The following is a 13838-nucleotide window of genomic DNA, read 5'->3' on the forward strand; positions in this document are numbered from 1 at the left end:
GATAGATAGATAGATAGATAGATAGATAGATAGATAGATAGATAGATAGATAGATAGATAGATAGATAGAGAGAGGGGGGGGGGAATGTTAGTTCATAATTTCATACAACAGGATGCCATGTAACACGATACTATTGAATGGATGCAATCTAGCGTAGAAACACAACTAGACATTCCATCAAACACATAGCACAAAGCTACAGAATCTGCTTTAGAATTAACAAACAACACACAGACTGACAACCAGGTATTTGTAACCCTATTACATCTGTTATGCTGGTCGTCAATCAAAGATTATCTTTCCTCGCTCTTTTCCGTCCCATAATCTTAAGAATCTGCATAGGGTATACATCCTGCTACTAACTGAAACGAATAAAGTTATGCACCTTATGATTCAATATGTAACCTTTTCATTATAAGTCCTCCAAAGGACTGGTCAAATACACCTTTCCCAGGAGTTTGGAACCGGCAGAGTAGAAGGTGTGCCGTCTCCATTTCTCTGCCCTATTCCGATCGTATCTAGACTTTCTGTACTTTGTATTACTGCCTCCACCACCAGTATATGCAACCACATATTATTATCACTATCAAAAGGTTATTTAGCACAGGGACCAACTCCCCCTCTCCTTCCAGTGCATCCTAAATCTTGACAGAAAGTGTTCTTAGAGCCCAGTTTTAATTCTCTCGGCGCCAGAAAAATAATTGACAAAAGATGATAGATGTCGAGTGGATTTTAACATGAGAGGACTAACAAGTTGAGAGCAAACCCTTAAAAAGGACAACAAAAGGGAAAGAATAAACAGCAAGATTGACCCACTCCCCATTCCCCCACTCCACCCCCTATAATACGAATGACTACCATAAATAAACATCAAGTCCCAAGCCCAAGACTTCGAGGATTCGCGGGTCAAATGTGCATAGGTCTCTTACTCGTCCCAGACACGGGAAAGTCACCTCACCATCCTCCCCCTCTCAATGGATGATCCTCATTATTGCCAGAAAAAAATGTTTGTTTTCAAGAAAATGAAAGAGATTTTACAGATTTAAAATACCCCGTACTAACATATATCCACTCCGATAATAACAACAACAACAACAACAACAACAACAACAACAACAACAACAACAAAGTGCGCGTATATATTGCATATTCTCGGTAAAAAGCTCTGGGTGCTTTACCATAAAATCTCGAGAATATTTTTTAAAAACATAAAAACAATTTCATACAAATATTAACGAGGGGTCTATACATAATAATATATGCAAGTAAATATTATAAGTATACAATACAAAAATGTGTTACACGTCTAGTTAATAATAGGGACATAAATAGAGACATTAAAATGGTATAATAAGTTGAGTTTTGATTTGTAATCATTTAACTCAGTCAATCCTAGAGATTTTTGCTACTTCTCAAAATTGGATTTAAAAATGTATTGAAAATGGAGCATGTGCATAGATAGTTTTATTCAACTACCATTAACATGCAAAAACTAAAAGCAATAGTGTTGATACTACACTATAATAAGTCTCAGAAAAATGTAATAAATAGACATGGTGTAAAAGTAACCCGGGAAAACTACCGATATAGTCGGTGTTAGGGTTGAGTGTGTTAAAAACCAATGAACATATAGAGGCTATTAAAAAAAGCAGATTATGTCACGTTTCTTGACTTCTAATGATCAAATCTTATATTATTTGTTTAAAATTTACATATGTAAGTGTTTTTAAAAGAATACTTTGAGTCTAAAAATCCTATGTACTCGAGCAAACTGCTCTAAATTTGAGGCCCTGCAAATTTTAAAGATCTTTCACAATGTGATTTTATCAGTGTATATTTATACAGATTGTATGGATATTATGAATAATTGAATACGTAAATCAATCTCATGTATATAGATTACTTCCACGCTATCATCTTGCATGTCCTTAGCACGTCGTACCAAATGTTCAATTAATTCAATGCAAGTAGTGGTTGCCCAATGTCTTTTGTCAGGTCATGTATGTGCTTATTTTACACCCGAGTCTAGTGGACTGATTTGTTCAAAATGTCTTACACGAGGATACAATGCTGATGCTGGTGTCTCATATCAATATTCGTCACATGGTCACAACCCAGAGTTCAATGCAATATTTTTGCCTAGCAAGGCAGAGCATCATTCTAATCAGGCATCATCGTTACAAAATGCTAGCGACTGCTAAAAAAAAAAAATATTGTATACATATTATGGCAAGAATTATTATTATAAAGATTGAAAGAAGTAATTATAACGGAGATCGGGGTATCAAAACTAAGAATAAAATCCAAATGTTGAATTTAAATAACCAAAGCAAACATTAAAATCAAAACCAAGACGCCGGAAATTCGAAGAAGGGCACGACATTCTCGAAAATTCCAGAAAAATCGACGTCGTTTTGAATCCTGTCGTTGTGAAAGCCCATTCTCCTCTGCCTTGTGTAGTAGCAGAGCACCTTGTCTTATAAGCGGAGATCACAGAGTACATTATACAGATTGTATAGATATTTGGAATAAATGAATACATAAATCATTCTCATGTATATAGACTACTTCCACTCTGTCAACACGTCTATCAAATGTTCAATTAATTCAATGCAAGTAGTGGTTCGGGGTATCAAAACTAAGAATAAAATCAAAATGTTGAGAAAAGAAAAAAAAAAGCACAAAAAAAAATATCAAAAACCAAAAGACAATTTTGATTATTCATCAGGCGCCAGGAATTTGAAGAAGGTCACTGCATTCTCGAGATTTTCCGAAAAGTAGACGTCGATGATTTCAGTTCCAACCAGGTCAGTCACCGGTTTTGCATCCTGTCGTTGTGAAAACCCATTCTCCTCTGCCCTGAAACTCCGAACACCGTTGTTCGGTTTGTTCAGATTGGGCAGAGATTCTTTTGCTTTTTCCTCAGCCTTTTCATTGGTGTAGACTATGGCCATGGCTGTTACTTCAGCTGAGAACAGCAGAGAAAACAAATGAATAAACAAAATCACCACGTTATCAAAATAAAATTATTTTTTGTGCAAATGTTTCCAATGCAATTTATATCATAAACCAGATTTACATTGCGTTCAGCAAATTCTTCTAAACCAATGGAGTATGGTAAACAGTGTTCTCTCCGGACCGGCCAATTTTAAATCAGTCTAAGGATTTGTATCTGCTCTACACACTTCAAAATCTTTTGTCATTTCCACAATATAGCTTTCTTTCCTTCCATCCGTTTTGTTTTGTTTTGTTTGTTTTTTCTTTGTGTGTAGACTATATGTGTTTTCTTTTTGTGTTTTGTTTTTTTGTTGGGGGGTTGTTTTGTATTGGGGGGGGGGGATTGTTTGTTTGTTGTTTATTTTGTTGTTTTTCTTTTGTTTTTTGGTATATTTTTTGTATTTTTTTGTTGTTGTGGTTTGTTTTTTGGGATTTTTTTTATATTTTTGGTTTTGTTTTGTTTTTGTCTTGCTTTGTTTCTGTTTTTGTATTTTCTTGTTTGTTTGTTTGTTAGTTTGCTTGTTTTGTTTTTGTTTATTTATTCGTTTTGTTTTACTTGGGAGGAGGTTGTTTATTTGTCTGTTTGTTTGGGTGTTTTTTTTGGTTTTTTTGTCTGACTTTTTTTCTTTTGTTTGCTTTTGTTTATTTATTTATTTATTTATTTATTTATTTTTAAATTTATTTATTTGTTTATTTATTTGGCTGAGATGGGAACTTTCATTATATTATTTTCTTTGTAAATCATATTAGCTTTATTACAGTGTGTACAGATCCTTTCTTTAAAAAATATCGCATTATGAAGAACATTGTGCTTATTTGAGTCTATAAAAAAACTTATACGGCGCACAACTGAAAGATTTGAAAATTAGTAATGTATTTTTTACAGATAGATAAACAGATAACTTGATTTCCTTTTATAATTTAAAGTCAGTTTGAAAGTTCGTTGAGTCACATTTATATCATAAAATACGTACCGACGACACTAACACTCTCAAAAATAACCAATTTCGTCACTGTAAAAAGTTGTCAGTTTGGCGTTTTTACGACAGGAAGAACAACCAAAAGTTGACCGATGGATTTTGGCCATTGTTTTGATTTTCAGCCGCCATTTTGATTTGTGAAATATTGAAAGGTAGTGCAAAGCACTCCGGGGTTTGTTTTTTTTTACTATAGGGAATGAGATTAGCGGAATAGTAGCGTCCCTTGATTGGACGTCACCGGAAATGTTATTAGAGAGAGAACGTCATGTTGGTTGTGCGCATGCGTCTCTCGTCCTCGCTTCCGGTGAAAGCGGCATGAGACACTTCACCGAAAGCGAGGACGAGAGAGACGCATGCGCAAAACCATTTTGACGTTCTCTCTGTAAGGTGACGTCCAATCAAGGGACGCTACTCTTCCGCTAATCTCATTCTCTATTAGGTTAGCTCGAGATCGAAGGATTTTTTTTCTATTAGGGTTAGTCATGTCATAGTAAAAGTGCTAGGGTGTTTGTTTTTCCATAAGTTAAGTAAAGGGGAGACATTCCGAAAGCTCATACATTCCCACTTCTTTAAATTTGTATTTTCACCGTTGATCTTTTGTCAGGCGTTTATTTATTCAATTTGTCATCATTTTTTCTATTAAGGTAAGCTCGAGATCGGAGGATTATTTTTCTATTAGGGTTGGTCATAAGTCTTAGTAAAGGTGCTAGGATGTTTGTTTTTCCATAAATTAAGTAAAGGGGAGACATTCCGAAAGCTCCTACATCCCCAGTAAAATGTATTCACTTAATGCAAATGTTGCTGCTCGAAGCTCGAAGAAATATATAATAATGTTAAATTGAATAAAGCTTCGATTTAATTACAAAAACAGATTAAATGAACGTTTCGGGTTTCCCCTTTATCAACAAAACAGGATGAATGAAACACCACAGATGAATGAGATAATGTGATAGTGGCGTAGTTAAGATGAATAAACAAAACATTAGTTGGCAGGAAATTAGTATGCTCCTTTGTAAGTAAGATCGAATTAAAATAGAATGCTAGATATTTCTAAAAGGTGCGCAATTAATTAAGTGAAAAGAGAGGAGGCGGGGAGGAACTGTGTAATGCAGTTTAGAAAGTGAATATAAAAACGTGTAGACTGTTGTTGGGAGATAAATACAATGGAATTGAAAATCCTTTCTTAAAAAAATAAAGTCTAGCCTTGTGGAGAACACTGTGCCATTTGAGTCAATAAAATAAATTATACGGCGCACAACTCTACTGAAAGATTTGAAAATTAGAAATGTATTTTTTACAGATAGATAAACAGATAATTTGATTTCCTTTTATAATTTAAAGTCAGTTTGAAAGTTTGTTGAGTAAAACCGATATCATGAAATATGTATCGACGACACTAACACTATCAAAAACAACCAATTTCGACACTGTAAAAAGTTGTCAGTTTGGCGTTTTCACGCAAATCGTCGCATTCGAAATAATGTATTCACTTAATTACTTTAAGGATTTCAGATCTACACTAAGTTTTCAACAGTTTTCATCTATTTAGGACATCAAGTATTATCATTGCCCCTTTGATGCTTTCAATGAGATGGTTTCGGGTGGATAATACTCAGGTTTAACTTCTTTGGTAATAAATTTAAAAATAATAATAATCTAAAAAAATTGAAATTTAAAACAAGAAAATAGAAGTTGCATTGAAGGTAAAATAAGGTTTTAGAAAGATCTTATTAAATGTTATGAATAGTCAGGTGTCTCCGCAGGGCAGTGGATAAGCTGTCAGACTCTAAACTTGAAAGTACTGGGTTCAATCCCATTGTTTACATATTTTTTTAAAGTTTACTTTATTGAGAAAGACATCATTTTCGTTGTTATAGTTACTGGACATATATTTAAAACCTTAAATTAATCTATTATTATTATTATTTATTATTATATTTTTTAAAAACATCATCGGTACCATTCAATGTGTTATCGACGTGCAGTTATATGTAAACGTCGATTGTTATCATTTTATAATATTTTATCATTATCATCAGTGTATTCGTTTACCGCGTCTTTGTCATTTTATTGGGGGGGTTTTTCTTCTTTTTTTTTCTTCTTCTTCTTTTTTTTTTTTTTTTTTTTTTTTGTTTTGTTTTTGTTGTTTTTCAAAAACTTCCTATCCCATCAGTGTTTATGTCTATTTACCTTATCTACGCTATTCACACTACACATCTCTCATTCGTTCTTAGTGTCTTATTCGTCGTGTTTTGTTGATAAAGGGGAAATCAGAAACGTCCACAGTATGTCTTCGTCTATTAAATTGAGGCTTAAAATTCAACATTTATCGTTATTTTCTCCTTCGAGCTTCAAGCAGCAACATTTCCATTAATCAACCAGCAGCGCCAACGGAGGCGCATATAAATGGTGCGTTTTTGTACACCTCCAGTGGAGGTGCATAAAAATGGTTCCAAACGCCACCAAACATGATCACCAGAGTACTGTACTGTAAGGTAAGTTCTCGATCCCAGGATCGTCTTTCAACTCCGCTCACGTCTGCTACTTCAGGTTTATTTTCGCAGTTGATTTTCTTACCACAACCTGTTTTCACACACGGACAACTATATGTTGCTGTGTCACGGGTCAGAGGCTATAGCGGCTTACACTTCATGTTGGGCCACATAGAAAAATCAACAGAGGATTACCAAGTTACACAGACAACATTGTTTACCAATCTGCCCTCATTAAATGATGGTGGGTATAATATCGAATAAAAATAGTTCCTGCCCCGCGAAATTGCGGGATTTTTACTAGTTTGTTTATATTCTTCTTCTTCTTCTTCGTTCCTCTGATGGACATCTATGGCTGCAGTCCGATATCTGCTATGAAGTCTGTGGTCCGCTTTAGGTCCTCAGCCTCACCATAGAGCTTTGTGTTGAGTGTTGTAGGGGTGACCCAGTGGTTCGAACGTTGCACGTTGTATAATGGGCAATCCATAAGCACATGTAAAGTGGTTTCATGGTCGGTTCCACATGGGCAATAAGGGGTTGTTCCAATACCTAGCTTTGTAAACATATGTCCTCTTAGTCTATTGTGTCCTGTTCGGAGGCGGAATAGAGTGACTTGGCTACTTCGCTGAATGGCATGGATTGGATCCTGCTTGTTGTGTTCTAGGTGTGTGTCATTCCTTTCTTTGTCTATTTTTAGCTTTATTATTTTCTTTTGCTGATGGTAAGTGATTGACGACTTCGGTTGTTCCTTCTGGGCTCCTTCTTTGGCCAGTTGATCGGCAATTTCATTTCCATATATACCTACATGACTTGGAATCCACTGCAGCACAATTTTTCCTGTTTTATCAGATAAGCCCTCAAGGGCCTCCACAGTGTGTGCGGCTTCAGAGTCCTGGTAATTTTCAATAGACCGGAGAGCATCATCAGAGTCTGTCAAGTAAACCACATTTTTCCCGTATATTCTGTGATCTCTGGATAGTTCTTTTGTTGCATTGAGGATGGCTTTTTCTTCAGTTTTAGTACTTGTGCACATTGAACCCACTGATACAGATATTTTTGTTTCTGTTTTATCTGTCCAGTGTATGAGTGCACCAGCACCTCCATTCATGAGGGGGCCGGAAACTGAGCCATCTGTATAAACTCTTATCCAGTTGGTCATTGGGTATTTTTTATCGATCATCTTTAGGGTTTGAGCATTGTCATTATTGCTTCGAATGTTTTTCTTGTTGATGGTTATGGATTTTTGTTTCTTTTTCCACGGTGGTGGTTTGAGATTTGGGACATTGATTTGGGCAATATCTTCCTTTGGTGTCACTTTATATTCGCTCTCTAGTTTTTGTCCCAAGGCGATGAAGTTTTCCCTTTTGAGTCGATTCTCTTTCTTTTCCATTGTACTTGGATGCAGTGGTTGGGATTCCATGAATTTTATCTTTGAGAATTGTGTCACTATTTTTAAATTTCGTTGTTCTTTGAGAGGTTTTATTCCTGTGTGGGTTTCCATCTTGTGAATTGGTGTTGTTTTCATTGCTCCAGTGATCACGCGTAGGCATTGGTTTTGGATTTTTTCAACCTTTTGAAATTGAGCCTGTGAGCACGTTCCCCATGCCGATATGGCATAGTCTATTGCAGGTCTTACATATCCAAGATATGTCTTCTTCAGGACGTTTGAGTTTGCTCCCCATTGCGTTCCAGCAAGTTTTCGGAGAAGCTGCATTCTCTTGTACCCTTTCTGTTGACTTTCATCTATTTGATGTTTCCAAGTGAGTCGAGGGTCAAATTTCACTCCTAGATACTTAGGCATAAGGTCTTCTCTCAGAATCTTTCCATCTAAAGTTAATCGCATAGATTGCTTTTTGGTTGATAATCTGAATGTTGTGTATGTGGTTTTATCAGCATTTACTCTCATACCCCAGTCTTTTGTCCATTTGCTCAAAGCATCAAGAGTCATCTGTATCCTGGCCTTTGCAGTACCAATTTCTTTCAGTGCATATCAGTGCAAGGTCATCTGCATACATGGCTGCTTTTACTCCTCTGCATTTGGTTTCGCAGATGTCATTGATAAAAACGACAAAGAGGGTTGGTGAGAGAACCCCGCCTTGTGGTACTCCATTTGTCATGTTCGTTAGCTTGCTTTTAGAGTTTTGAGATTGGACTCTTGCTTTTCGATTTGTGAGGTAATCTTTAATCCATGCAAACATGTTGTGTGAAACGTTGGCTTTCTTAAGTTTGAGAAGTAGTCCTTTTGTCCAGACTTTGTCAAATGCCTTTTCCATATCCACCCAAACTGTGACTGTGTGTTTTTTTTCTTGGTAACCATTTTCGATCAGCTGCGAGATGTATGTTATCTGGTCCTCTGTGCAGCGTAATTGTCTGAAACCAGCCTGTTCATCTGATATCAACTTATTGCTTTCTAAATACCATTGGAGACGGCGATTAACAATTCTCTCCATCAGTTTACCCAAGCAGCTTGTCAAACTTATTGGCCGGTAGCTTTCGGTTTTATTTTTTGGCTTGCCATCCTTCTTAATTGGTATCATGGTTGCCTGTTTCCATTTGAGTGGAAGTTTACCCTGTTTCCAACTTGCATTGAACAGTTGTTTCATTTTCCTCTTTGTGAGGGTTCCTAGGTGTTTCAACATGTCATTAGTAACATCATCTGGACCTGGTGATTTGTTCGTTTTTAGAGATTTCAAGGCAATTTCTACTTCTTCTTTTTTAATCGAACTGAACATGACATCATCTGTGGATTCTTTGGGTGTATCCTTGTGTTTTCTCAATTCTTTGTGGACTTCTCGTTTTCGTTCTTTTCTAATCTGTATACTCCCAACACTTGAGTACTGCTTCATAAAACAGTTTGCTGCTTGTTTTTTGTTGAGAATCCTCCCCTGATCATCTTCTACTGATGGTGCAGCATATCTGTTTTCTTGTCCACTTAGAGCTTTGGTTAGGTTCCATAATTTTCTTCCGTCTCTGTCGTAGTCAAGTTGTCTGGTTTTTTCATGCCATGCTTCCTGTTTTGCTTTTATTGTTTCTTTCCTGAGAGTTTTTTCAGCCTCTTTGTAAATTTCCATATTCTCATCATTTGGCTCTCTCTCTGCTTTTTTTCTGTGTTCAGTGACTTGGCTGTTGAGACTTCCTAATTTTTCAGTCCATCCTGGACAGTAGTCCTTTCTTGATCCTCTGGGGATTGATTCTTTTGCAGCTTTCATGATTGATTTTGTGAAAGCTTTGGCTGATTTTTCTACATTCCTTGTTTTACAGTTTATCTCTTTTGTATAACTATCAGTCAACTTTGAAAACAGAGTCCAGTCTGCTTTTTTATAATTCCATCTCGGAGGTGGTGCCTTTCTGTCTTTTGCATATTCTTCAGTTATTTCAACCAGAATGGGACGATGATCACTTCCTGCCAGTTGTTCCTTTATCTGTTTACTGACTTTTCCGGTGAGATCTTCAGATATGAGAGTTAGGTCTGGGGTTGATGTTGTCTTCCATGCTCTTGAGAAGTATGTATCTGGGTCATCTTCATTTCTGACAATTTGAAGCTTACTGTCTGTAACCCAATTTTCAAGGGTTTCACCTTTTCTGTCTAAGTCATTGTATCCCCAGCTTGGGGAGTGGCTATTGAAGTCTCCCACAACAATGAACTGTTCTTCTTCACTTCTTATGTTTTCAATTGGCAGATTCTCTGATGGTGGGCTGTAACAGTTATATATTGTGTATTGCAATTTGTTTTTGGTAATTTTTACAGCCAATATTTCAACAGATTCATCTGTCGTTATTTCATTTGTCGCTATGTCATTTCTGACGAAGATGATTACTCCACCTTTGTTCCGTTCTTTTCTGTCTTTCCTAAAATGTTGATATCCCCTTATTGAACACCTAATGTTTTCTGTGAGGTGTGTCTCCTGTATGCAGGCAATATCTATCTTCTCATCCTGAAGAAACTTGGAGAGGGCAGTCTTTTTATGTTGTATCCCTTCTGCATTCCATTGTAGCAATTTGATAGTTCCAGTAGTCCGTAACCTTGCATCTCCTACCCTGGTTCCACAGTAGGAGGGCAAGGTACCACCAGATCGCTTGGGTGAACCCTGTTTATCAGGGCTCGACGCTAGGTCCGTCCGGCGGGAATCCCCAGACTTCGCGCCATATCGTCCGACAGTTTTGTTGTCCATCATTGTGAGGAGGATGCGTGTCACATTAATTTTTGGGTTGGTTTCCCTCTCCAGACTATTTGCGCCTTTCGGCTCTGCGACTCCGACTTCAGCGGTTCTTTATTCTCTGGATGTGATTCCATAGCCTTTCATCTTCCCAGATCCACAAGGCAGTGGTGGTTTGAAGTTGGAGTTTTCCTTCTCCTAGACAGACTGCTTTCCAAGGCTATGAGCTCTGTCCACCCATTAATGGTGTCTAGGCTGGGAGTCCAGGAGGGTATCTTTGTAGAGTGACAGTTTCCCTTCACCCCACCAGCGTCATGGGGCTAGCACAGCTTATTGCGTGAACTAGGGCAATCTGGCCACGGTGGTTGATTCCTCCCTTCATCCGTCACCTCAGACACATAGAAACTCGTGTCATCAGCCGGTTAGAAAGTTCCTTTCGGAATACTCCAACCGTTGCCCAGGAGGCGGGCGGGGAAGAATGCCCCTACGTGGACCCTGACACGAGCTGGAATGGGTTGCGGATCAGTACTGATCAAAATAATCCAATCCTGCCTCCCGTTTGTTTATATAAAACTGTTCATTTTGCAAGCGATTTTATGTTAGCTATCCTTTTTGGCTGAGATCCTGTATAGTTTTTTAAAAAGTGATTTCAAACGAAATGTAAAGTTATATTGCTCTTTGGTTTACTCCTGATCTCTGTTTAACTTTTCCCCTTTTGTCTTACTTTTGTCTTTGTTGCCAGTTCGATTGACACCAGACTATCAATTTTATTATTATTATTATTATTATTATTATTATTATTATTATTATTATTATTATTATTATTATTATTATTATTATTATTATTATTTTATTATTATTATTATTATTATATTATTATTATTATTATTATTATTATTATTATTATTATTATTATTATTATTATTATTATATTATTATATTATTATTATTATTAATATAGTAGTAGTAGTAGTAGTAGTAGTAGTAGTAGTAGTAGTAGTAGTAGTAGTAGTAGTAGTAGTAGTAGTAGTAGTAGTAGTAGTAGTAGTAGTAGTAGTAGTAGTAGTAGTAGTAGTATAGTTAGTAGTAGTAGTAGTAGTAGTAGTAGTAGTAGTAGTAGTAGTAGTAGTAGTAGTAGTAGTAGTAGTAGTAGTAGTAGTAGTAGTAGTAAGCCTCGCAGTCCGAATGACGCTTGCTGAAAATTGTGTGATTCAGTCATAGTCGATGAGTATAGCTGCTCTCTCCATCCATGTTGTTAATATTGTTTCCATTGGTCATGGTCCTGGGCCAGAGTTTTGAGGCTGTCAAGATCTTGTTGTGACTTTAGTACGGAGGGCACTGCAAAATTTCTCCGTTCTTTAGGATTTAATTCGGCCTCATCTGAATCCAGAAATTTCTGATATGTAGAGAGATCCAGGTTCAGGGTAGTTACTATTGATGTTGGTAGTCTCCCTAATATTATTTGCTGCCATGAGGGACATTTTCTGTTATTGCAGTTTGGGCTGGGATGTTATCTTCTCGACGTAAAATCGACCAATAGCCTCCATCGCTGTTGTTTTATTATTGAACTCAGTCGTTGAACTTTGGTTCTTTCATAGAGATCAATATTTGTAATTATCTCTGGCCAATAGATTCTGATTACGCGACGTAATTGTTTGCGTTGGTATGAATCAAGCTTGCTGTTGTAATGATCTAAATATATCAAGAATACCTCCAAACTCCTAAAGACAAAAAAATCAACAGGTTAATTACTACTCTTAGACTATTGGGGATTGTAAAACAGGTTTACATTCACGCCTGTGTTAAACTGGCTGTAATGTCTAATGTGGAGTTCCTTGGCCAAAGACACAACGCTGTGGTGAGTATTGAAACTCAACTGGTCACTGACCACATAACAAGGCAATCAGTGTTCCCCTGTTTAGCGGGTAGTACCACCCAAATGGTCACTGACCACATAACAGAAAGCGTTCAGTTGTTGTCAACGGGAGTTATTTCTAAACTTTTGTTGTTATTTTTTTTCCTGATAAAAGTGACCTATTTCCAGTTGTGAACAATCAGAGTCCGACTATTCCGTAACCAATTAATGAGAAAGTGGCGTAAATTTAATAACATATTGAGATCAAACTCTGACACAAAAAGTAACCACCATGTGCATGCTATGGTCATCATAAAATATGAGATTATCAGCTTCTTACAAAGAAATATTGAGACAAAACAACAGGTTGCCATTGTTGCTGACAAAGAAAACTTCTTCCTAACCTGCAGTAAGTTAGTCTAAGGCCTGGGCTCAATTTTATGTTAGCGGACCAGATTTAGTTCTTTACTAGTCTAGTAAATGACTTTCTTGTCTTAAGCCTAAGCGAAGTAAGTGATTAAAAGTATCGGATTTTATTTTCTAGTCTCTGACTAGTTAGTTTCTTGCCTACAAGTGGGCATTGTAAAGACGGTGATTTATTCGGCTATATTGTGCTGGTAATATCAAACTCTCAAGTACACGATGACAGGTAAGATACCATCCTTCATACTTTCAACGCAAAAGATTTCCAAAGAGGAAATTAGCAACGCATTCAGTGTAGATAAAATTTCGTTCCGTTTCATATTTGAACTTACTTTTGCCATGATAAATCAAATCACGTGATATTGACTTTCGACTGATCAGACTGCAATGCTGTCCATGGTCGACAGTCAACTCTATATTTAGCCCAATGAAAATGTCATTGAAACTCAACAAATTGAACCAAAACAAACAAACAAACAAAACAGAAAATAAGTTACAATGCCAGCAGAATAACTTTTGTCTCCACTATACTTTCTAATCGTTTTGTTTCTTGGGTTATTTTTTTTTTTGGGGGGGGTTCTTTTGTTGTTGTCTTTGTTTTTGTTTTTTGTTTGTTTTGTTTTGTTTTGTTGTTTGTTTGTTTTTGTGTTGTTTCTTTTCTTATTTTTTCGTTCATTGAAGTGAACCCTTTGGGCCCTGGGCCCGTTTTCATGAAAGTGGACTAGCACTTAGTTAGAGGCTGGAACGAAATGATCTTTTTAATAAACTCATTTGTGTTTCCTTATCAAGACGTTTAACTTGAATGTACAAACTTCTGTGAAAAGGTTTCATGAGCAAATGCATACAGACTAGGAATAAATTATTTCAGATTTTTTTTTACCTTCAAGAGTCTTTGAAAGTAGATAATCAGTCATCTGAAGAAATTCACTGGAT

The 13838-nt window shown here is 36.5% G+C and overlaps 1 protein-coding gene across 4 annotated transcripts in view; it reads right to left on the reverse strand.

Moving 5' to 3' along the window:
• Positions 1-74: 74 nt before the first annotated feature.
• Positions 75-13838, reverse strand: part of LOC144980105 (uncharacterized) — a 23937-nt gene continuing 10173 nt past the window's right edge. For 2 of the 4 annotated variants that reach the window (XM_078927641.1, XM_078927642.1), the window contains exons 2-3: positions 13786-13838; positions 75-2969 (exon numbers count right to left, since the gene is read on the reverse strand). The exon at positions 13786-13838 is cut by the window's right edge and continues 1976 nt beyond it. In XM_078927641.1, the coding sequence (XP_078783767.1) occupies positions 2719-2969; positions 13786-13838 (304 nt within the window). In that variant the 3' untranslated portion in view covers positions 75-2718. Of the gene's footprint in view, positions 2970-13785 lie in introns of those variants that run through there. The other 2 variants (XM_078927639.1, XM_078927640.1) reach the window with 1 other exon arrangement.

This window comes from Berghia stephanieae, chromosome 9, assembly GCF_034508935.2.
Source record: "Berghia stephanieae isolate SIO BIC M18660-M18661 chromosome 9, UCSD_Bste_1.3, whole genome shotgun sequence".
NCBI classification, from domain to species: domain Eukaryota; kingdom Metazoa; phylum Mollusca; class Gastropoda; order Nudibranchia; family Aeolidiidae; genus Berghia; species Berghia stephanieae.